General features: G+C 42.4%; 1 protein-coding gene and 1 pseudogene across 1 annotated transcript in view; one reads left to right on the top strand and one right to left on the bottom strand.

Annotated features, from left to right (window-relative positions):
• Positions 1–25,651, bottom strand: part of LOC106561341 (E3 ubiquitin/ISG15 ligase TRIM25-like) — a 552,627-nt pseudogene that overhangs the window by 488,730 nt on the left and 38,246 nt on the right.
• Positions 5,267–25,651, top strand: part of LOC106561322 (ELKS/Rab6-interacting/CAST family member 1) — a 42,191-nt gene continuing 21,806 nt past the window's right edge. The window contains 5 exon segments of the mRNA XM_014125158.2: positions 5,267–5,476; positions 7,942–8,313; positions 8,316–8,388; positions 8,391–8,794; positions 9,043–9,231. Coding sequence (XP_013980633.2) covers positions 8,251–8,313; positions 8,316–8,388; positions 8,391–8,794; positions 9,043–9,231 — 729 coding nt within the window. The 5' untranslated portion in view covers positions 5,267–5,476; positions 7,942–8,250.

Genomic DNA, 25,651 nt, shown 5'->3' with positions numbered 1-25,651 from the left:
TCTTTTTGGTGGACACTTCTGGTGGATACAACATGTTTATTCAAAAAGGCAAGAGAGATGCAAGTTCACTTTGTCCAAAAAAACATACTTTATTCATAACAAATATCACATTGATCATCAACAGTTACTCAGAAGTTTCAAATTAGTTTTGAGTTGTCACATGCACAAGTACAGTGAAACGCTTACTTGCTAGTTCTTTCCCAACAATTCAGTGTTCAATATCAAATAGTATGAAGTAGATTTCTTTTAAACACACAAGAAATAAGAAAAACATGAGACATGAGGCTATATACAGGGTCCGTGCCAGTGCCAAATGTGCAATATGCAGGGATACTGGAGTGGTTAAGGTAGATACACTATGTACATGTAGACAGGGGCAAGGAGAAAGTGAATGATAGCAGGATAAATAGTAAAAATAATCAATATAGCAGCAGCATAAGTAGTGGGTGTATGTGTGTGTGTAGGTTGGTGTCAGTGAGTGTGTGCAGTAGAGTCAGTGTTGGCGTGTGTGAGTGTGTGGGTAAAGACCCATGAGTGGCATAAAATCAGTGCAGATAGACCATGGATGAACGTGGGCAGCCATTGCTTAGCTGTTCAAAAGTCTCAGTGCTTGGCGATAGAAGCTGTCTCGGAGCCTGTTGGTCCGAGAACAAATGCTCCTGTACCGCCTGCCAGACGATAGCAGAGAGAACAGTCTATGGCTGGGGTGGCAGGAGTCTGGACAATTTTCACACCTTCCTCAGACACCGCCTGCTATGTATGTCCTGGATGTCCTTATATGCAATATCAGGGTTCAGCATATCAGCTCCTGAAATGCGCCAAACAATCCGAGAACCATAGTACATTTGCATGTTACACCACTTAATGAAATCATTGCAGATTGATCTCCTTTTGACAGTGTACATGGAAGCATTCCTTCATGACATTCACTATACTTTCATGGCGTTCACCATCATACTCAATGAATCTGATATACACATTCTTGTAACATTAACACAATAATCTTCCTTCTGATAATTCATACAAAATACATCTCATGTTGTTGTGAATGGACTGCTTTACTGAACAAACATATAGGGACCACAACTACGTCCATCTACCTGAGCTTTGAAATTCCCACAATGAGAAAATTCATATTTCAGAACAATGTCCACAACCTTTCCATGTCAAGCCAAATACTGTAGCGCCAGATATTTCTGTAGTGAGTGCAGAATGCCCTCCAGTTCCTTCTCATACTGCTTTAAGGAGTCCATTATTTTAACACTCAATGTTATACTATTTTGAGCACAAACACATTATCCAATGTGCTTTTAAATTCACAGGTACTATTATATTCTCAAAACGCCCCCAATTGAGAGGTATCACATTCCTTGCATTTGACAGTGCATACAGTAAGTGAATGTGTCACATGCGTCGAAAGGATTGGACCAAGGTGCAGCGTGTTGAGTGCTCATCTTTTATTATGAGAGAACACTTAAACAAAATAAACGCCAAACAGTTCCGTAAGGACAACGACTATACGAAATACAACCACACACAAAACACAAAGGAAAACAGGCTGCCTAAGTATGGCTTCCAATCAGAGACAACGAAAGACACCTGCCTCTGATTGAAAACCATACTCGGCCAAACCTTGAAAACGAAACATAGAAAATGAAAACTAGAACACATTCCCCTGAAACCAACAAACCCCCCTGCCACGCCCTGACCATTCTACTATGGCAAATGACCCTTTTCACTGGTCAGGACGTGACAGAATGACTTCTTTCAGACCAAAGTGGAGAACCTCTACTTATCCGGTCATATGCAACGAGACAACATGTGTCTTTGTGCAGCAATTTGTTGAGTAATTCTAATCTATAGCCAACTGGCAACTTTGATGTCTCAGTGCAGTTTACGTGCCAAAACTGGTCATGACATGTATACAGTTTCACAAATGGGTATTCGTCTGAAAATGTGACTACTAGAAATAGTATATGTATGTTTGCTAAATATGCAAAGGAGAGTAAAGCTTCTAGGTAATTTGATCCTATCCCTGTCTATTTTTACAAGCAAAGTCTGTAGAGCATGGGTTACATAAAAGCTTGAATGTTGAGTGCCTTTTGAATTCTTAGATATATTACATGCTCTGCTCTGTTGATTTAAACCAACAAGGTATTGGCCTACGCGTTCTGCAGAAATGTCCCTGGGTTCTACGATCAGTTGTTTGGTAGTCTGGCCATACACTGCCTGGGCATCACACTTACTGGAAATGTTCAGACTGTGAATGTAGAGCACTTGCCAAGAAATTTGCAGGTAGAATTTCCTGAACAAAATGTTCAACTATGTCCTTTACACCACTGTAATGAAGTTGTTCTTGAACCATGGATTGTGAAAATGTCGCTGAATTCAATGCTTCAAACTGGGAAATTGCCTTTTTGAAGTGAGGAGACGGTTTCCTTTGGTCAGCAATAAGTAATATCTTATGGCATTCAGAAAATGCTGATGTAGTGTCAAGAAACATGTAAATGAGCCACCTTATATCCACTGTGTGATTAGAAAATTATTCATACTGTGGAATGACATAAATCTCTGATTCTTAATCATGTGCTTGAACTGTACATCATGGCAATTTGTTTGCATCTGAGGCTCATTAACTACTTCATATAAATATATAACCCCTTCTGCACTTGTGCCAACTCCTTCCCTATTCATGCCAACAGAAATGTGTAAGTCATCTGCCCGTATCTTAAGTGTCAAAAGCCAGTTCTGTCCAGAAATACCCCCTTGTAGATTTTGTGCCTGAGTGAGATATTACAGAGCTTAATCTGTACATCTGTTTCTTGTTGCCAACAACTGGGATTTCCATTGTACTGGAAGGTGCTACACGGGGAACAAAAATAACAAGAATATCTGGTGTGGTGGTCCAAACAGTCTGTCTAATCAATACACCATCACATTGACTGCATTTTGTGGGTGCACCCCATTTAGTGATTAATTGCCTAACTAGAATATCAAGCGATGATGTGTCTGTATTTAGTCAAACCTGAAAAATTGAGCTGAAGTAATACTCATTGTGTGAGATGCTGTTTCTGCAAGTTTCACTGCTATGAGTATGCATAGCACTGACCACTGTTTTAATGCCCAAATCTTGTAACCAGGGGAGTAATTGATATATAAAAACATTATGCCAATGATGGAATGGTCATGTTTATCTCTACCAAAACTTGCTCAAACTCACAGTGCTTAAAGATGCATCCAGGCCTCTGAACTACAGACAAGAGAGCAGCAAAGTTATCTTTAATATCTGAACATTCTGTCATGGATTGTGGGTCAAGATGCTTGAAGGTACTTTTCACTATCCTGGGATGTAACAAAGACTGCAAGGAGGAGTTGAACCAACAGTTTGCAGCTCTGTTTTCAAATCTACATATTGTTATTTTGATATCATGCAGGAAATCCTGCTGAGATTTCAATCTATTGACCGAATGTGGCTCACAACACAATAAATACTGGATCATTGTTCATCCCTGTCTTTTTATTAAGACCGAATGATTTCGAATGTATAGCTGGAGGAATATGAAAAGACCTACGGAGATGCCTTGGTGTTTTTTTCCTTTTCTCCCAGCTTTTCTCGGGTTGCGGCAGTATGCGTTACCTTTTGGGATTGGAAAATGTGATTTTCTCACATATGTCTCTCTGGCCAGCTTTATGCAGAGTGCAATTTGACAATACACTTGTCAATTCTATGTTCTGTATCAACAAGAAATAACACCCTTGTGGTTTTGAACGTTACCTCACTAATTGCTGTACTTTTCTTATTCTGCCTTGGATTTGACTTGTATAATGCTGAAAACGTCTGTACATTTCCTGCCAAAAGGTCAGACCAAATTGGTATTACAGGGAGAAAGTTTTTTAAAGTGTGTCCAACTGCATGGTTCACTTTTAGAATGTCTGTTCAACTCCCCCACCCCCTTTTGCCTTCAGAACCGCCTCAATTCGTCAAGGCATGGACTCTACAAGGTGTTCCACAGGGATGCTGGCCCATGTTGACTCCAATGCTTCCCACAGTTGGGTCAAGCTAGCGGGATGTCCTTTGGGTGGTGGACACATGGGAAACTGTTGAACGTGAAAAACCCAGCAGCGTTGCAGTTGGCATCCTACTACCATACCCCGTTCAAAGGCACTATATATTTTGTCTTGCCCATTCACCCTCTGAATGGCACAGATATACAATTAATGTCTCAATTGTTTCAAGGCTTAAAAATCCTTATTTAACCTGTCTCCTGCCCTTCATCTACACTGACTGAAGTGGATTGAACAAGTGACATCAATAAGGGATCATAGCTTTCACATGGGTTCACCTGGTCAGTCTGTCATGGAAAGGATTCACCCGGTCAGTCTGTCATGGAAAGAATTTGCCTGGTGAATGTAGTCTATGTCATGTTTTCAACACTCAGTGAACATGCTAACTCTATACCTATCATCTTTACCACATACATTTTTTACAGAGTTCACAATCCTGTTGCATTAAATTACTTTTGCATGCTTGTATGACACAGAAGTCAAGATCTCTTGCCCTGGCTTGTTCTGTCTATTTTCCAGCAGCGCTGCAAATACATCTCCATATTGTTCCTATTAAACACTTTCAATGGTACATTCAACAACTCTATAGGACTTGGGGAAGCAGAGAATGTTCACCTCCAGGTCACACTGACCTTCACGGGTGATCCTGGTACTGCAGATGAGGCCACCATTCACTTTACCCTGTAATCATATGGATATTTTAGGTTTTGCAGTGATTATCATACTTTAACCTGATGCATTTGGCACATGTGGCTGGCCGTGGGCTGATTTTAAATGTGTAAAGGCACGTTCTATAAGCCAATATGTATTCCATATACAGGGATGCGCATTGTGGCCAACGTAATAGGTGGAGTAAAATGCCAGCAACACGCTTTGTTATTCAGAGCCCCATAAAATGACACTATATACATTCTACAGACCCTACTGAGTATTCCCTACAATACTTTTACTGCTGCACCTCAAATATTTTTTTCTCTATAAGCCAATATGTATTTCATATACAGTTACTTGCAGTGGGGGCATTTATTTGACCTTGGAACATGTTTTAAAACCCACATTTAATGCAAATGTCACTTAAACATGAATAAATATGAATCATTGTTAATGTTCAGAAAATTATTTTTCATATATCATGAATAATAAATACAGGTTATAGACACTTTTGTACGATTACATGGGGAACTTTTATTAGGAAAATGTCCGAAATTCCGTGACCCGGAAATACTTGTTTAGTGTAGCTGACGAGACGCTGCTGAAGAAGAAAGCCGCTGGTTGTGTTGGCAAAAATATGGTAAAATCGGATAGAGGTATGCAGAAGAAATAAGGGAAAATGTCCGTATATGGAGCCGTTTTCCATTTGACGCAGGATACAGCGAACTGACTTGACCCCATCGGACATAGCTACAGCAAAGTACGTTACTTCACTCTAAAAGTGATTTTCATAATCACTGTTTTCATTGCTAATCAACAAAAAACGGATTCTGCTTGACCATATCCGATTCCTTGTATTTATTAATTTGTATTCATCGGGATATTATGAGCTTTTGTCGATTACGGCATTTGTGTAAATTTTTTACGGGAGAGCGACTTACTTTTAATGAAGGAAAACTCCCTAAATAATGTTCAGCCCTAAAGCAATGGAGGAGGAGAAAGGGATACATATGAGAGGGAGATTTTCGGTGGCTCCTGAGCCCCTTGTCTGTATTTCCAACGAAGAAAACATTTTAGATGTTGTCCATTTTCTAAATAATTTAGACGTCTTGCCATCTAAGTTGACAATTGTATTATTACCCTCGCCTCGGACCAGCTACATATCTTGCGCCCATTTTTTTATTCCCAAGGTTTAAATGGCCAACCCTTTAGGTCGGTGTATCCAACAGTTAATATAGCGATCCACCTAGCGAGCAAGAAACAATGTAGCACGCTTCCTTGCTCATTATAGTGCTGCCAAAGAGATGCTACTTTACAACAAAAATTATATTGCGGTAAAACGTTACATTGTAACGCTTGATAACACAGCCATATTAACTTAGCTTTTACTGCTAGCTTAACTTGCCTGCCAACTAGCTATGCTTACGTTTATGAGGAGTCTGCAATCGAAATTGACCGTGATGAAATGTATTATGCATATAGATAGTGATTTTAATTTTATTTTTTATTTTTTTCAAATTCTGTAGCATTTTTGGGGCCACAACTCTGTCATTTGATACAACTGAAAAGGGGCGCTCCTCCCTACATTAGCCAGATGACGTGATACATAGCATAACGCACATGCGCCCCTATTGCTTTTTCTCTGAGTTGTCAAAGCAAGCAAAGCAGAAACTGGCTACTCTTTGTCTGATGAAGCTGGCAAAGTAACTGCTGTTTGACTTAACAAAAAAAAGTATTTATTCCCAGTGCTGAGCTAGTAGTTTAACTGACGTGTAGCGTTAGTTAATGTTTCATCCCTTATCGACTGCATTTCTGTCTGAAGTGAATGAACTAACTCTACCACAGCCAGTTCAGCTCTAGCCTCTAGCTATCAGTCAGGTAGCAGTATCTAACAGCTGGTGTGTGTATGGAAATGTTTTGTAGCCTGATATTCTGTTTTTTGACAGCGCATTGTGAGTTTTTATTAGTCAGTATAGCAATGTAAAGTTATTGATCTGCCAGGTTCCTTAGCTAATTCCCTACTTTTCACACTGACACGGTATAAACAGCTCTACAGGCTTCACTGTCATGGTGCACAGTCAGTACATAACACTATGCTCATCATTTATTAGCAGGATCAGATGGTGACAGATGTCCAAGCAAAGCCAGACAGCCAGGAAAGACAAGTCTACGAATTTTGCAGTATAATATAGCAATCAATGAATGGATACAAAGTTACATCTTGAGTTGATGGGTAGGCTTCAGTTTGGGACCTAGGAATAATGGTCATTTCAATTATTGTACCATTGATTCTATTCTTGGATAATATAATGTATAAATATACACCAAGGTAATTCTTTGACATTCCTCATCTGAGAAGGGTCAGCAGGGTCAAGCAACCAGGGAAGACCAGTCTGTGACGGGCGCTGAGATTACACTTTATTCTCTCTGTGCAGAAAACACTGGACAAGCCAGGAGCTTCAAAGATTGAAACTATTTTAAGGCAGTCTGACAAACCTCAAAAGTTGATTTCCAAACTGTATCAAGGGTTGATAGAGGCTTTTCCCGATGACACAAAACATGTAAAACAAACATGTGAGGAAGACCTGGTAGACACTATTGATGATGCTGAATGGATATTTATATGTTTGAATGCCCAGTCATGTTCATGTAATTTCAGTCATAAATTAATGCAGTTTAAGACCATCCATAGAACGTACTATATGCCAGTGAAACTGAATATCATGCACTCAGAAATGTAATTCCTCTGCTGGAGGTGTAAAACGCAGAAGGGGACATATTTGCATATGTTATACTCTTGTGAAGGCTTGGTGAATTCTGGCAAAGAGTATTTTCTTTTATCTCAGCAGGTCTTCAGATTCTCCCTTCTCTCTGTTTTGGTTTGCTTGGAAATGTTGATACTTGAGACTGTTATCAGAAGAAACTATGTAACCTAGCATTTATAGCGGCTAAGAAATGCATTGCCATGAATTGGAAGGTTGATTATCCTCCCACACTGTCACAATGGATGGCAGAAATGTCCAGTTATGTTCAGTATCACTAGATTTGATTTATTACAAGATTAAGGGTATATTGTGCTTCTTTCATAAGGTCTGGATGCCCTCTATGGAATATTGTACGACAAAAGGAGTCTGTATTGAAAACATGCCCATCTCAGGAGAGATTTTCTAGTCAGGCAATCTCTAGCTGCTGATGATCCCGTTTAAACTCTGTTCCTTCTTCCAGATCAGTTTCCTGTGTGTGGACTCTCTGAATGGCTGTTCTCTCGCTCCAAGAACAGCTGTCACCCAGTCCCTTCTGAGAGTGAGTGAGCGTGAAGAGAGCTCAACGATTTCACATGAATCAAGCGCTCACTTACTCCAGTTGAAGCCGGAACAGAGAGACACGTCAGCACAAACTCACAGATCTTCTGTCAAAATCTCATACACACACACACACACACACACACACTAGGCAAAGCTACATCCTCACATTTCAGACACTGCACCTCTTCATTCCCACCATCCATACGTTCACTTCTCTGCTTCAGTGAAAATGTACGGCAGCTCCCGCTCCGTGGGCAGAGCGGATGCCAACCACAGCGGAGGAGGGAGAGATGGGGGAGCACCCAGGGTTCGGGTCGCTCCCCTCATCTCCCCGTTCCCCCACGGATGGGCCACCGTCGCACCAACAGCACGGGGGCAGCGGAGGATGTCCAGGCGGAGCGGGGGGTAAGACCCTCTCCATGGAGAACATCCAGTCCCTCAATGCTGCCTATGCCACCTCAGGACCCATGTACCTGAGCGACAACGAGGTTGCCATGTCCGACCACGTTAACAAGAGTGGTCGAGAGATGACCACAATGGGTCGACAGAGGGTGACCTACGGGTCAAGAGCAAGCGCAGGAGTGGGTGGAGGGGTGGCAGCTAGCACCCCCAACATCGCCACATCTGCCCAGGCCAATGCTGTGCTCCCTGGGGGAATGATGGCAGGTGACGCTCTGGCTTTTGGGGATCACCACATGGCCTCCACGGTCCCTCACTCCCTGAGACAGGCCCGGGACAACACCATACTGGACCTGCAGGCCCAACTCAAAGAGGTCAGTAGCCACAGTTGGTAACGTTAGTCTGTCTGTAGAATGACAATGGACAAGGAAAGCTCAATGCTGTGATGTCATAAGGAAAGTTAGTAATAACTTGTTTGAGATGTACCCTACTTTGAGCAGAAGATCCAGTTTGACTTTGATGTTGAGTGTTCTGCTATTAGGCATGTGTGAAAATATTTTGTATTTGTAGTGTGTGTGTATGGAATTGTATGTTTGACTGACTGAGACCCCTGGTCCCTCAGGTTCTGCGTGAGAACGAGTTTCTGCGTCGTGAGGTGGAGGTGAAGGAAAGCAAGCTGAGTTCCTCCATGAACTCCATCAAGACTTTCTGGAGCCCAGAGCTGAAGAAGGAGAGAGCCCTAAGGAAGGATGAGGTGTCCAAGATCACTGTCTGGAAGGAACAGTACCGCGTGGTGCAGGATGAGACACAGGTGTGTGATATTTTTCATCCATGTTATTGTGAAAGAAAGGATTGGGGGTTAGTTAACTTACATCTAGACGTTCCGCTAGCGGAACACCTGCTCCAATATCCAATGATGGGCGTGGCGCGAAATACAAACTCCTCGAAAATACAAAAACTTCAATTTTTCAAACATATGACTATTTTACACCATTTTAAAGACAAGACTCTCCTTTTTCTAACCACATTGTCCGATTTCAAAAAGGCTTTACAACGAAAGCAAAACATTAGATTATGTCAGCAGAGTACCCAGCCAGAAATAATCAGACACCCATTTTTCAAGCTAGCATATAATGTCACAAAAAACTAAACCACAGCTAAATGCAGCACTAACCTTTTGATGATCTTCATCAGATGACACTCCTAGGACATTGTTATATAATACATGCATGTTTTGTTCAATCAAGTTCATATTTATATCAAAAACCAGCTTTTTACATTAGCATGTGACGTTCAGAACTAGCATTCCCACCGAACACTTCCGGTGAATTTACTAAAATTACTCACGATAAACGTTCACAAAAAACATAACAATTATTTTAAGAATTATAGATACAGAACTCCTTTATGCAATCGCGGTGTCCGATTTTAAAATAGCTTTTCGGTGAAAGCACATTTTGCAATATTCTGAGTAGATAGCCTGGCCATCATGGCTAGCTATTTTGACACCCACCAAGTTTGGCCCTCAACAAACTCAGATTTACTATAAGAAAAATTGGATTACCTTTGCTGTTCTTTGTCAGAATGCACTCCCAGGACTTCTACTTCAATAAAAAATGTTGGTTTGGTTCCAAATAATCCATAGTTATATCCAAATAGCGGCGTTTTGTTGTGTGTTCAAGACACTATCCGAAGGGTAAAGAAGGGTGACGCGCCCGGCGCGTTTCGTGACAAAAAAATTAAAAATATTCCATTACCGTACTTCGAAGCATGTCAAACGCTGTTTAAAATCAATTTTTATGCGATTTTTCTCGTAAAAAAGTGATAATATTCAGACCGGGAAACCCTGTTTTCGTTCAAAGACTGAAAATAAAAACATGGAGTCGTCTCGTGCACGCACGCGCCAGTCTAATTGTTCGCAGATCGACCACTTACCAAATGCGCTACTGTTTTTCAGCCATGGACAGCAGATTCATCATTCAACGTTCTGGCGCCTTCTGAGAGCCTATGGGAGCGTTAGAAAATGTCACGTTACAGCAGAGATCCCCTGTTTTGGATAGAGATGATCAAGAAGGCCAAGAAATAGTCAGAGAGGGCGCTTCCTGTTTGGAATCTTCTCAGGTTTTGGCCTGCCAAATGAGTTCTGTTATACTCACAGACACCATTCAAACAGTTTTAGAAACTTTGGAGTGTTTTCTATCCAAAGCTACTAATTATATGCATATTCTAGTTTCTGGGCAGGAGTAATAATCAGATTAAATCGGGTACGTTTTTTTATCCGGCCGTGAAAATACTGCCTCCTATCCATAACAAGATAATCTGATCCTAGATTTGTGTTGACGGCAATTTACTACCTCAAGCACAGGACAGGTTATAGCCTATAGGCTAGGTGTTTTGGTAGTTGTTTGTAGGTTTTCTCTTTGACCGGTATTGCCAGCATTATCCACTGGATTTGCTGCAGGTGGAAAATCCTAGGAAATGCTCTTTAATTGACACAAGCTGTCTCCAATCAATCATTCAATGTCTGGAGGGTTTTGTAGGGGGATCGCCTAAACCAGGGCAGGCGTAGCTTACGAATCTTAATTGCACATGGACTAATATTTGGCAGGAAATACTATTTGTAGATCAGTGGTTCTACACCTCAATTTGCTCAAGCTGATCCTCTCCAACAGACTCAAACCCTGATCATAGGTGGTTTTAAAAATGGGGCAATTAGGACAGTTAAAGTGGAGAGACTATGAATCCAACCAGAAAATATAAACAATTCTAAATCAGAATATCGCTTGAAAAAAAGAGCATGCAAATACGCCGCTGGGACGCTCTTTGCAGACAACAATATATTCTGCAAAACCTGCAATTTAGCATTAGATTATAAATGGAAAGAAAAGTAGCCATCTAAAAGTATATATAAACTCAGCAACAAAAGAATGTCCCTTTTTCAGGACCCTGTCTTTAAAAGATCATTTGTAAAAATCCAAATAACTTCACAGATCTTCATTGTAAAGGGTTTAATCACTGTTTCCCATGCTTGTTCAATGAACCACAAACAATTAATGAACATACACCTGTGGAACGGTCATTAAGACACAAACAGCTTACAGACGGTAGGCAATTAAGGTCACATTTATGAAAACTTTAGTGTCCTTAGTTTTCTGGTGCAGTCCATGAGGAGGAGATGCACTGCAGTACTTAATGCAGCTGGTGGCCACACCAGATACGGACTGTTACATTTGACTTTGACCCCCCCCTCCTTTGTTCAGGGACACATTATTCAATTTCTGCTAGTCACATGTCTGTGGAACCTGTTCAGTTTATGTTTCAGTTGTTGAATCTTGTTATGTTCATACAAATATTTAGACATGTTAAGTGTGCTGAAAATAAACACAGTTGACAGTGAGAGGACGTTTCTTTTTTGCTGAGTTTATATATACTGCTCAAAAAAATAAAGGGAACACTTAAACAACACATCCTAGATCTGAATGAAATAAATAATCTTATTAAATACTTTTTTCTTTACATAGTTGAATGTGCTGACAACAAAATCACACAAAAATTATCAATGGAAATACAATTTATCAACCCATGGAGGTCTGGATTTGGAGTCACACTCAAAATTAAAGTGGAAAACCACACTACAGGCTGATCCAACTTTGATGTAATGTCCTTAAAACAAGTCGAAATGAGGCTCAGTAGTGTGTGTGGCCTCCACGTGCCTGTATGACCTCCCTACAACGCCTGGGCATGCTCCTGATGAGGTGGCGGATGGTCTCCTGAAGGATCTCCTCCCAGACCTGGACTAAAGCATCCGCCAACTCCTGGACAGTCTGTGGTGCAACGTGGTGTTGGTGGATGGAGCGAGACATGATGTCCCAGATGTGCTCAATTGGATTCAGGTCTGGGGAACGGGCGGGCCAGTCCATAGCATCAATGCCTTCCTCTTGCAGGAACTGCTGACACACTCCAGCCACATGAGGTCTAGCATTGTCTTGCATTAGGAGGAACCCAGGGCCAACCGCACCAGCATATGGTCTCACAAGGGGTCTGAGGATCTCATCTCGGTACCTAATGGCAGTCAGGCTACCTCTGGCGAGCACATGGAGGGCTGTGCGGCCCCCCAAAGAAATGCCACCCCACACCATGACTGACCCACCGCCAAACCGGTCATGCTGGAGGATGTTGCAGGCAGCAGAACGTTCTCCACGGCGTCTCCAGACTGTCACGTCTGTCACGTGCTCAGTGTGAATCTGCTTTCATCTGTGAAGAGCACAGGGCGCCAGTGGCGAATTTGCCAATCTTGGTGTTCTCTGGCAAATGCCAAACGTCCTGCACGGTGTTGGGCTGTAAGCACAACCCCCACCTGTGGACGTCGGGCCCTCATACCACCCTCATGGAGTCTGTTTCTGACCGTTTGAGCAGACACATGCACATTTGTGGCCTGCTGGAGGTCATTTTTCAGGGCTCTGGCAGTGCTTCTCCTGCTCCTCCTTGCACAAAGGCGGAGGTAGCGGTCCTGCTGCTGGGTTGTTGCCCTCCTAGGGCCTCCTCCACGTCTCCTGATGTACTGGCCTGTCTCCTGGTAGCGCCTCCATGCTCTGGACACTACGCTGACAGACACAGCAAACCTTCTTGCCATAGCTCGCATTGATGTGCCATCCTGGATGAGCTGCACTACCTGAGCCACTTGTGTGGGTTGTAGAGTCCGTCTCATGCTACCACTAGAGTGAAAGCACCGCCAGCATTCAAAAGTGACCAAAACATCAGCCAGGAAGCATAGGAACTGAGAAGTGGTCTGTGGTCCCCACCTGCAGAACCACTCCTTTATTGGGGGTGTCTTGCTAATTGCCTATAATTTCCACCTGTTGTCTATTCCATTTGCACAACAGCATGTGAAATGTATTGTCAATCAGTGTTGCTTCCTAAGTGGACAGTTTGATTTCACAGAAGTGTGATTGACTTGGAGTTACATTGTGTTGTTTAAGTGTTCCCTTTATTTTTTTGAGCAGTGTAGTACCAGTCAAAAGTTTGGACACCTACTCATTCAAGGGTTTTTCTTTATTTTTACTATTTTCTACATTGTGGAATAATAGTGAATACATCCAAACTATTAAATAACACACATGGAATCATTTAGTAACCAAAAAAGTGTTAAACAAATCAAAATACATTTTAGATTTTAGATTCTTCAAAGTAGCCACGCTTTGCCATGATGACAGCTTTGCACACTCTTGGCATTCTCTCAACCAGCTTCATGAGGAATGCATTTTAATTAACAGGTGTGCCTTGTTAAAAGTTAATTTGTGGAATTTCTTTCCTCAATGTGTTTGAGACAATCAGTTGTGTTGTGACAAGGTAGGGGTGGTATACAGAAGATAGCCCTATTTGGTAAAAGACCAAGTCCGTATTATGGCAAGAACTGCTCAAATAAGCGAAGAGAAACAACTGTCCATCATTACTTTACAGACATGAAGGTCAGTCAATCCGGAAAGCTTTAAGAACTTTAAAAGTTTCTTCAAGTGCAGTTGCATATATCAAGTGCTAATATGAAATTGGCTCTAGCGAGGACCACCACAGGACAGGAAGACCCAGGGTTACCTCTGCTGCAGAGGATAAGTTCATTAGAGTTACCATCCTCAGAAATTGCAGCCTAAATAAAGGCTTCAGAGTTCAAGTAACAGACACATCTCAACATCAACTGTTCAGAGGAGACTGTGTGAATCAGGCCTTCTTGGTCGTATAGATGCAAAGAAACCACTACTAAAGGACACCAATAAGAAGAGATTTGCTTGGGCAAAGAAACACAAACAATGGACATTAGACTGGTGGAAATCTGTCCTCTTGGTCTGATGATTCCAAATTTGAGAGTTAAGGTCCCAATGGCCGTGTCTTCATGAGACGCAGAGTAGGTGAACGGATGATCTCCGCATCTGTGTTTCCCACCATGAAGCATGGAGGAGGAGGTGTGATGGTGTGGGGGTGCTTTGCTAGTGACACTGTTGTGGATTTATTTAGAATTCAAGGCACACTTAACCTGCATGGCTACCACAGCATTCTGCAGCGATACGCCATCCCATCTGGTTTGGGCTTAGTGGGACTATCATTTGTTTTTCAGCAGGACAATGACCCAAAACATACCTCCAGGCTCTGTAAGGGCTATTTGATCAAGAAGGAGAGTTAATAAGTGCTGCATCAGATGACCTGGCCTTCACAAACATCCGACCTCAACCCAATTGAGATGGTTTGGGATGAGCAGGACCGCAGAGTGAAGGAAAAGCAGCCAACAAGTGCTCAGCATATGTGGGAACTCCTTCAAGACTGTTGGAAAAGCATTCCTCATGAAGCTGGTTGAGAGAATGCCAAGCATGTGCAAAGCTGTCATCAAGGCAAAGGGTGGCTACTTTGAAGAATATGAAATATAAAATAAGCTCAGCAAAAAAAGAAACGTCCTCTCACTGTCGGCTGCGTTTTATTTTCAGCAAACTTAACGTGTAAATATTTGTATGAACATAAGATTAAACAACTGAGACATAAACTCAACAAGTTCCACAGACATGTGACTAACAGAAATGGAATAATTTGTCCCTGAACAAAGGAATCAAAAGTAACAGTCAGTGTCTGGTGTGGCCACCAGCTGCATTAAGTACTGCAGTGCATCTCCTCCTCATGGACTGCACCAGATTTGCCAGTTCTTGTTGTGAGATGTTACCCCACTCTTCCACCAAGGCACCTGCAAGTTTCCAGACATTTCTGGGGGGAATGGCCCTAGCCCTCACCCTCCGATCCAACAGGTCCCAGATGTGCGCAATGGGATTGAGATCCGGGCTCTATGCTGGCCATGGCAGAACACTGACATTCCTGTCTTGCAGGAAAACATGCACAGAACGAGCAGTATGGCTGGTGACATTGTCATGCTGGAGGGTCATGTCAGGATGAGCCTGCAGGAAGGGTACCACATGAGGGAGGAGGATGTCTTCCCTGTAACGCATAGCGTTGAGATTGCCTGCAATGACCACAAGCTCAGTCCAATGATGCGGTGACACACCGCCCCAGACCATGACGGACCCTCCACCTCCAAATCGATTCCGCTCCAGAGTACAGGCCTCGGTGTAACGCTCATTCCTTCGACGATAAACGCGAATCCGACCATCACCCCTGGTGAGACACAACCGCGACTCGTCAGTGAAGAGCACTTTTGCCAGTCCTGTCTGGTCCAGCGACGGTGGCTTTGTGCCCATAGGCAATGTTGTTGCCGGTGATGTCTGGTGAGGACCTGTCTTACAACAGGCCTACAAGCCCTCAGTCCAGCCTCTTTCAGCCTCTTGTGGACAGTCTGAGCACTGATGGAGGGATTGTGCGTTCCTGACCAAGGCTCTTCTCCGCTGATTGCTCAGTTTGTACCACATGAGGAAGAATAAGAGTCTTGGTGGTTCCAAACCTCTTCCATTTAAGAATGATGGAGGCCACTGTATTCTTGAGGACCTTCAATGCTGCAGACATTTTTTGGTACCCTTCCCCAGATCTGTGCTTCGACACAATCCTGTCTCTGAGTTCTACGTACAATTCCTTTCAAATGAAATTATATTTGTCACATACACATGTTTTAGCAGATGTTAATGCGAGTGTAGCGAAATGCTTGTGCATCTAGTTCCGACAGTGCAGTAATATCTTACAAGTAATCTAACAATTCCCCAACAACTACCTAATACACAAATCTAATGGGGTGAATGAGAATATGTACGTGTAAGTATATGGATGAGCGATGGCAAAGGTGCAATAGATGGTATAAAATACAGTATATACAGTTGAAGTTTACATACACCTTAGCCAAGTACATTTAAACTCAGTTTTTCACAATTCCTGACATTTAATCCTAGTAAAAATTCTCTGTCTTAGGTCAGTTAGGATCACCACTTTATTTTAAGAATGTGAAATGTCAGAATAATAGTAGAGAGAATGTATGTATTTCAGCTTTTATTTCTTTCATCACATTCCCAGTGGGTCAGAAGTTTACATACACTAAATTAGTATTTGGTAGCATTGCCCTTAAACAATTTAACTTTGGTCAAACGTTTGAGATAGCCTTCCACAAGCTTCCCACAATAAGTTGGGTGAATTTTGGCCCATTCCTCCTGACAGAGCTGGTGTAACTGAATCAGGTGTGTAGTCCTCCTTGTCGCACACACTTTTTCAGTTCTGCCCACACATTTTCTATGGGATTGAGGTCAGGGCTTTGTGATGGCCACTCCAATACCTTGACATTGTTGTCTTTAAACCACTTTGCCACAACTTTGGAAGTATGCTTGGTGTCATTGTCCATTTGGAAGACCCATTTGTGACCAAGCTTTAACTTCCTGACTGATGTCTTGAAATGTTGCTTCAATATATCCACATCATTTTCCTGCCTCATGATGCCATCTATTTTGTGAAGTGCACCAGTCTCTCCTGCAGCAAAGCACCCCGACAACATGATGCTGCCACCCCCGTGCTTCACAGTTGGGATGGTGTTCTTTTGGCTTGCCAGCCTCCCCCTTTTTCCTCCAAACATAACGATGGTCATTAAGGCCAAACAGTTCTATTTTTGTTTCATCAGACCAGAGGACATTTCTTCAAAAGTGCGATCTTTGTCCCCATGTGCAGTTGCAAACCGTAGTCTGGCTTTTTTTATGGCGGTTTTGGAGCAGTGGCTTCTTCCTTGCTGAGCGGCCTTTTGGGTTATGTCGATATAGGACTCGTTTTACTGTGGATATAGATGGGGTTGAGGGCGGTGCAATTGCCGTACCAGGCTGTGATACAGTCTGACAGGATGCTCTCAATTGTGCATCTGTAAAAGTTTGTCAGGGTTTTGGGTGACAAGCCAAATTTGTTTCTGTGATGTGTACGCCGAGGAAATCTCCACCTTCTCCACTGCTGTCCCTTTTGATGTGGATAGGGCGGTGCTCCCTCTGCTTTATCCTGAAGTCCACCATCTCCTTTATTTTGTTGACTTTGAGTGAGAGGTTGTTTTCCTGACACCACACTCCGAGTGCTCTCACCTCCTCCCCGTAGGCTGTCTTGTCGTTCTTGGTAATCAAGCCCACTACTGTTGTGTTGTCCGCAAACTTGATGATTGAGTTGGAGACGGTCATAGCCATGCAGTCGTGGGTGAACAGGGAGTACAGGAGGGGGCTGAGCACGCACCCTTGTGGGGCCCCTGTGTTGAGGGTCAGCGAAGTGGAGGTGTTGTTTCCTACCTTCACCACCTGGGGCGACCCGTCAAAGTCCAGGACCCAATTGCACAGGGCGGGGTTGAGACCGGGCAGGGCCTCCAGCTTGATGATGAGCTTGGAGGGTACTATGGTGTTGAATGCTGAGCTGTAGTCAATGAACAGCATTCTTACATAGGTATTCCTTTTGTCCAGATGGGATAGGGCAGTGTGATGGAAATTGCGTCATCTGTGGACCTGTTGGGGCGGTATGAAAAGTGGGTCTAGGGTGGCCGGTAAGGTAGTGGAGGTGATATGATCCTTGACTAGTCTCTCAAAGCACTTCATGATGACCGACGTGAATGCTACAGGGTGGTGGTCATTTAGCTCAGTTACCTTTGCCTTCTTGGGTACAGGATCAATGGTAGCCATCTTGAAGCATTTGGGGACAGCAGACTGGGGTAGGCATCGATTGAATATGTCCGTAACCACACCAGCCAGCTGGTCTGCGCATGCTTTGAGGACGCGGCTAAGGATGCCGTCTGGGCCAGCAGCCTTGCGAGGGGTTAACACGTTTAAATGTTTTACTCATGTCAGCCACGGAGAAGGAGGGGGTGCAGTCCTTGTTAGTGGGCTGCGACGGTGGCACTGTATTATCCTCAAAGCGGGCAAAGAAGGTGTTTAGTTTGTCTGGAAGCGTGACGTCAGTGGATTTCTTTTTGTAGTCCGTGATTTCCTGTAGACCCTGCCACACACCTCTCGGGTCTGAGCCATTGAATTGCGACTCCACCTTGTCCCTGTACTGGCATTTCGCTTGTTTTAGGGAATAGCTACACAGTTTATATTCAGACATATTCCCAGACCTCTTTCCATGGTTAAATGCGGTGGATCGCACTTTCAGTTTTGTGCGAATGCCGCCATCCATCCACAGTTTCTGGTTAGGGTAGGTTTTAATAGTCACAGTGGGTACAACATCTCCAATGCACTTCTTTATAAACGCACGCACTGAGTCAGCATATAGGTCGATGTTGTTCTCTGAGGCAGACCGGAACATATTCCAGTCTGCGTGATCAAAACAATCTTGAAACGTGGCTTCCGATTTGGTTGGACCAGCGTTGAATGGTTCTCGTCACTGGTACATCCTGTTTGAGTTTCTGCCTACAAGATGGAAGGAGCAAGATGGCATCGTGGTCGGATTTGCCGAAGGGAGAGCAGGGGAGGGCTTTGTATGCATCGCGGAAGTTAGAGTAGCAGTGGTCGAGGGTATTGCGCATGCGCATAGCACAATCAATGGGCTGTAAGAATTTAGGTAGACTTGTTCTCAAATTGGCTTTGTTAAAATCCCCAGCTACAATAAATGTAGCCTCAGGATGTATGATTTCCAGTTTGCATATAGTCCAGTGAAGTTCATTGATGACCGTCTTGGTGTCTGCTTGAGGCCTTTTCCCAGTGAGGTGTTTATTCCTGTCGGCGCAATGCATGGAGAAGCCCGGTGGCTGAACCGATTCCGACAACATATCCCAAGAGAGCCATGTTTCCGTGAAAAAGAGAATGTTACAATCTCTGTTTCTCTGGAAGGCGACTCTTGTTCGAAATTCGTCTACCTTGTTGTCAAGAGACTGGACATTGGCTAGTGGTATACTCGGGAGTGGTGTGCGATGTGCATGTCTACGGAGCCTGGCCAGGTGGCCGTTTCATTTGCCCCTACTGCGGCGTTGTTGTTTTGGATCGCCTACTGGAATTATCTCCATTGTCCTGGGTGGTGGTCCGAACAGAGGACCCGCTTCGGGAAAGTTTTAATGTTTGTAATTTGACGTTGCTCTTATATCCAATAGTTATTCCCGGCTGTTTGTAATAAGACTTAAGATTTCCTGGGGTAAGAAATAATACATAAAAAAACGAAATACTGCAAAGTTTCCTTAGAACTCGAAGTGAGGCGACCATCTCTGTCGGTGCCATGCAACAACCTCATGGCTTTGTTTTTGCTCTGACATGCACTGTCAACTGTGAGAGCTTATATAGACAGGAGTGTGCCTTTCCAAATCATTTCTAATCAATTGAATTTACCACAGGTGGATTCCAATCAAGTTGTAGAGACATCTCAAGGATGATCAATGCATACAGGATGCACCTGAGCTCAATTTCGAGTCTCATTGCAAAGGGTGTGAATACTTAACTAAAAGTATTACATTTAAAAATATATATATTTGGAAACATTTAACCTGTTTTTGCTTTATCATTATGGGGTATTGTGTGTAGATTGCTGAGGGAAATTATTTATTCAATTCATTTTAAAATAAGGCTGTAACGTAACACTGTGGAAAAAGTCAAGGGGTCTCAATAATTTCTGAAGGCACTGTAGGCATATAAATGTGTCAATTTTTGGATTTCATGGTATTTCTGATTGGCTTAACGCACCACCACCATCCTGTTGAGCGTCTCAACGTAATGTTTGCTTCACCTCAAACAGCAACCATACAAAGTCTGTTTTTACATCCATTGAGAATTACAATAGTTGCTCAATGTATTTGAAAAATATTTTCAGCTCTCTCCCTTTCGATAACCACTCAACATGAAAGGGAAAAATGTTATGCTCTTATCCAGTGCAAATGTTATAAAATAGGCCTACCTGATTACATCTTATCAGTGCTTGACTTGGACTAAAATAAGTTCCTGTACTCATTTTGGGTGCTGTTACTGTTTAAATTTAGGTGCACGAGTTCCACAATACTTTTGAGCTAATGTTCTATAAGAGCAACAGGAGCTCAAGCAGTAGAACATTTGAGTTGCCAGTACTCTGCTCCGGTAAGCTCCTGCCAAAGTAAAAAACGGCTTATTTTCCCTTGTGCAAATAGCCTACAGCCGTGTCTGTCCTGAGCTCACTATAGCAGGGAACTCTAGAGGGCCCAGAATATTTCATGCAAAGTTGCAAGTTCGTTAGTGCAAGCTTCTGGCCAGACCCAAGTTAATAGTTGATGCAATGTTTCAAGTTTGGCTACACATGGCCTATCTGCAACAATGTGATTTATAGGATATTTGTTTTTATCTGAATATTTTCTACCTGCTGGCTGCAATGTTTTATTTGTTGGCTTTATGTAGGCTATTTCTACATAGATGGCAATAGAAGTAACTTTTTAGCTTTGTAACATTTTAATTTAGATTTGGATAGAATTTTGATTAACCACATGATAATTATTTTGCGATAGGAAGACGTTATTATAAATTACCGTAATTTCTGGACTATAAGCCGCTACTTTTTTCCCACACTTTGAACCTCGCGGCTTAAACAATGACGCGGCTAATATATGGATTTTTCCCGCTTTCAAATATATATATATTTTTTTTAAATACATTCTGTGACGTGCTCAGTTTTTTGGCGGCATGAAGCTTTCATTAGATCAATGAAATTGCCGAACGGCTTAAGGTCAAACAACTTTTTTTGTTTACTGTTTAGATTAAATCAAGTGCGCTCAAACTTCCCATCATTCTGATTACGGTAGTCATTTTGTCACCCTCATCATGGCAAAGACACGGAGAAATGCATATGATGCAGCTTTCAAGTTGAAGCCGATTGATCTGGCTGTTGGAAAAGGAAATAGAGCTGCTGCACGGGAGCTTGGTCTGGAGCAATGACTTTCTTGGTAGGCTACTGTTTACTGCAAATGTTTAATTTTTTGTTACAAGCCGTGTTTCGTTAAAGCCTGTGTAAAGTTCATTTGTTTCAATGTACCGGTAGGCATCTGCGGCTTATAGACATGTGCGGCTTATTTATGTTAAAAAATATATATTTTTACATTTCTGTGGGTGCGGCTTATATTCAGGTGCGCTTAATAGTCCGGAAATTACGTTAACTGAAACTTTCAAGAAAATGTGCATATGAAAACCATAACTTCCATGCAGATAGGTAGTAATAGTAAGATAAATTGGCATTCATCATGAGCAAGGTTGCCTAGTCCTCATGTAGCCTATTACCGGAAACTTCAGGAGAGTAATGTCAGAATCTGTGAAAGCCTGCTGGAGTGGGAGGAGAATAGTTGGGTCATGTTTTTTCTTCTGGTTATCTAGATCTCTGGCTCCCTCTTGATGCATTTGTCTCATTTCATCAAACCTTAAGCTTAAACATCAGACACGCTCGATGAATATTGGTGATTTTATTAAAACACATAGGGTCTGTCTATATATGGAAAAATGCATGTTTAAAAATGTCGACCAATCAATCAAATGTATTTATAAAGCCCTTTTTACATCAGCCCATGTCATAAAGTGCTATAATCGATTTGTCGAAAGAACAGACGACTTTCAGTCTACCAAGATCTTTTGTTGTTGGGGGTGGGTGTGCGTAGCATTAGCAACATCCAGTTAATCCTCTTATATGCAGCTATATGCTCACGCTCCATAGATCAAAGTGGTGTTTAATGGCTGCATAAGTCTGTACACAACATCCCCCCATGTTAGAGGAATGGGAGGAAGTTGGCAACAGATTTGAGGGGAAACCTGTAAAAGAGGAGCTGTGGATTGTTAGAACGCTACTGTACCTGCCACAGAGAGGAAAGGAAGAAGCACAACAGCCTCTTGATAAGACGCAGAGTAAATAGCAGGCTCTTGGGGAAAGCACTCTGCATTTCAAAACGAACGTTTAGTTTCCACCGTGAGTGAGCAAAGTTTTAGTTTTCTTATCGGCTCACAACTCAGCATACTGAAGACACACTTGCTAATCAGAGACCAAGATGCATGCATGCACGTGTCCTGAGAGAGAATTTACTCAAGCTGAAGCCCAGCTGAAATACCAGAATGTCAGTACAGTATTGTGTGCTTTGCTTTAGCAGTCAATGACATTTGATTCACCAAAGAAGATACTGTGACAGGAGACACTGCGTTTTATCCAATGGTCAGCAACAGGTGGGCACCAATTTCATTTCTGAAATCTGTTCAAGTATTCCCACGAATAAAAAAGAGACATGAGATCGTGTCTCACTTTTTTGGCTTATTTGTGATCAATTTGCAGTGTACAAATTATAATTGTGTTCCCGACCAGCCTCTACGACAAAAATCATCCTGGAGCTGAATGTAGTTTCCTACCCCTGGTTTAGTCTAATGACCAGCTCAGCACTCCATCACTGTGTGTGTATAAATATGTGAATGTTGGGAGGGAGATTTTCTGCACTTCAACCTTCGGTCTTCTAACATAGGTGTGTGCGTGCAGATGTGCATTATGCTCATTTTGGCCTTAGCTCTTGCAATGCTTTTCCAGGGATCGCAATCCTGGTTTAACAGGAGATTAAGTGTATAAGAAACAGGGACCAGTTCTGTTTCAGGACTAGTGTATCATCTACGAGTGAAACCATGTAGTATGAACCAGATGTCTGGAAAACCTGGAGGATTTTTCACCTCGTGTGTTGTACTTCACTACTCAAATCAATGTATTTCCCCTCTGAACGCTGGCACCCTGACAGAAAGCATGTCTTTAATGACTAGTGGAGTGGATGGGCTGATCTGGATCATTTGGTGTTTCTGTTCCAGCCCATTATGGCCTGCTGAGTCACACACACACTTATCTAATGCCCCACTACTGTCCGTCTAACCATCCACGTCCAGCCCCTCACACTGCCAAGCACTCTCCCGTGTGTGTGTGTGTGTGTGTGTGTGTGTGTGTGTGTGTGTGTGTGTGTGTGTGTGTGTGTGTGTGTGTGTGTGTGTGTGTGTGTGTGAAGAGAGCAAGTGTTAAGAGGTGGAGAGAGCGGGAGAAAGACAGACCACTGTAGAGGAACAAAGAGAAAGACCTGCTGTGCGTGGATGTATGTTTGTGTGTGTGTGTGTGGTGTGTGCGTGCGTTGGCTGCAGCTCTCTTGTAATCCCTAGTATAAAATAGAAGACATTGATCCCCTCATCCACAGTGATAAGTGACTGCTATTAGTCTTTGAACGCGTGGCAGACGCTGTAAAATGGTTGTCATATTCCATCTCCTACTGTAGCACCACTGATACGCAACTCATTTACATTGCTCGTTACTCACTGAACACTTCTCTCCACTCAAATACACCATCTGTCATGTCAGAATGTTCAATGTAAAATATGTTTAATTGGCAACAATTTAAAGTGGATCTATAACAGATATGTGATAAGAGAGGGAGGGAGATGAGTTAGGCTAGTGTTTGTTGTACGTTTGACCCATAGCAATGTACCACAATGTGTGTTGTGCTGCAGATTTGACCCTCTGTAGCAGAGCCTTGCTTACTGTGTGTGTTTTGTTTAGATCAGCTTGCTGCATCTCATCTCTTAAAGGCCAAGTGCAGTCAAAAACAGGATTTTGCTGTGGTTTATATACATTTCCACACTGAGGTTAGAATAATATTGTGAAAATGATAATGCCCTTTTAGTGTAAGAGCTGTTTGAAAAGACCTGAAATTTCTGCTTGTTTTGGTGGGGTTGAGTTTTGGCCTGGTGATATCACCAAGTGGTAAATTAGTTTAATAAGAAACCGTTTCGAAACTCTCTGCCAATAACAGCTAGTTTTCTGCCTTCCCCTCCCCACTCAGACCACTCCCAGAGAGTCCTAGCAAAATTCTTGCTTGAGAAATTGCTCTTGGCTAGGGAGCAATTTTAGTTTTTGACAATTTTTTTCAACAAAAATAATCCTTTACAGTCCTGGCAATTGGCCTGTATAGATAGAGCTAAGTTGAAATGTTTCTTCCAGAAGAAATATGAAAAGCATATGCATAAGCATAGTAGCAATTGAAAGGGAACAATTTAGAGATGATGGGAAAAGTATTAGACTAAAGTTGAGGACACAACAGTTCACCTGACACAAGACTGAATCCAAACATTACACTGTTCATTTTTATGTGCGTTTCACATTTACTGTACTTTTCACAGCATTTGTGATAACAAAATCTGAAAATATTCTGGATACATTCAGTAAAATGTTAAGACTATTCCTGGGGAATGTGGGGTAGGTACAACATTACACAAAAAAATGACAAGGGTTTGAGTGAGCGGACTAATTGGTGTCTCTAAGTGGCCACACACCTCTCCAAAGTGTGTGCAGTTCCTAAGTCATTTCAATGCACTTTTATGACTCAACTAAAAGGTGTTTTTTTTAGCTCTCCTAGCTGTGCTGTTGAGGAACTAGAGGAAGCACACTTGTAGTTGTTTTGTTTGGAACACAACCATGCATCCCCACCATCACACAATTACTGTTGTTTATGAAATCGCTATCTGGGTCAGGTGACAATCATTTTAAGCTTGTTCTATTTCCAACATGACTAACTAAGTTATAAAATACAATCTTCCAGTGTGAGGCTTTCACAAAGCAATTCAGAGAAACGGATCGTAATTTTGGTGCGCAAAGAAAGGAGTCAGAATAATGGATTATCTTTTTAAATCCCCAGAACACATCACTACAACTGTACTGGGTCATTCAGGTTCGTGTTCCGCTGTACATTTTCTTCACAATAGACAGTCTCATTCTGTTCTGAACAACCCAGGGTATGACACCATGTCATCTTGTAACATCAGACATGATCATCAACATTGACACTGTGTATATGACATTAGTTTTATGATATGGAAATGTGGCTTTCTTGTATGACATCAAAGCGGTATTTATTATACTCAACGTCTAATCTCTCAAAATAGAGTCCTCTTAATTTACAGCATTTCCCTCACTCAGACGAGACATCTTTTTCAAAAGTTGGCCAATTAGCGGAAGGGATGGGGGCAAGTTGTTGTTACGTGCAGTTCTCAAGTTCAGAACGGCTGTCAGTCATACAGCGCTGTGAAGCGCAGTCTGAGCTCTGTCATTTATTTCATATTACTGTACAGCCACTGCGTTACCATTTAGGCGCTTATCAGTGCCCAAATCTGCTATTTTCAACCCATATACAGATATGAGTGTGAAGGGCTACTTGTTATCCAGAAATTAGATTTTGAGATAAAAATGGCTGAACTGTACCTTTAAACGCCTCTCTGTTGTCTCTTAGAGCGAGATCTCAGTGAGTCAGACTTAGTCACTGGGTATGGGAGGAGGAGAGAGAATGAGGGAAGGTGAGAGTG

Source organism: Salmo salar, chromosome ssa17, assembly GCF_905237065.1.
Source record: "Salmo salar chromosome ssa17, Ssal_v3.1, whole genome shotgun sequence".
Classification (NCBI taxonomy): Eukaryota; Metazoa; Chordata; class Actinopteri; order Salmoniformes; family Salmonidae; genus Salmo; species Salmo salar.
The sequence above is the reverse complement of the archived record's forward strand: the minus strand, read 5'-3'. Positions and strand labels throughout refer to the sequence as shown.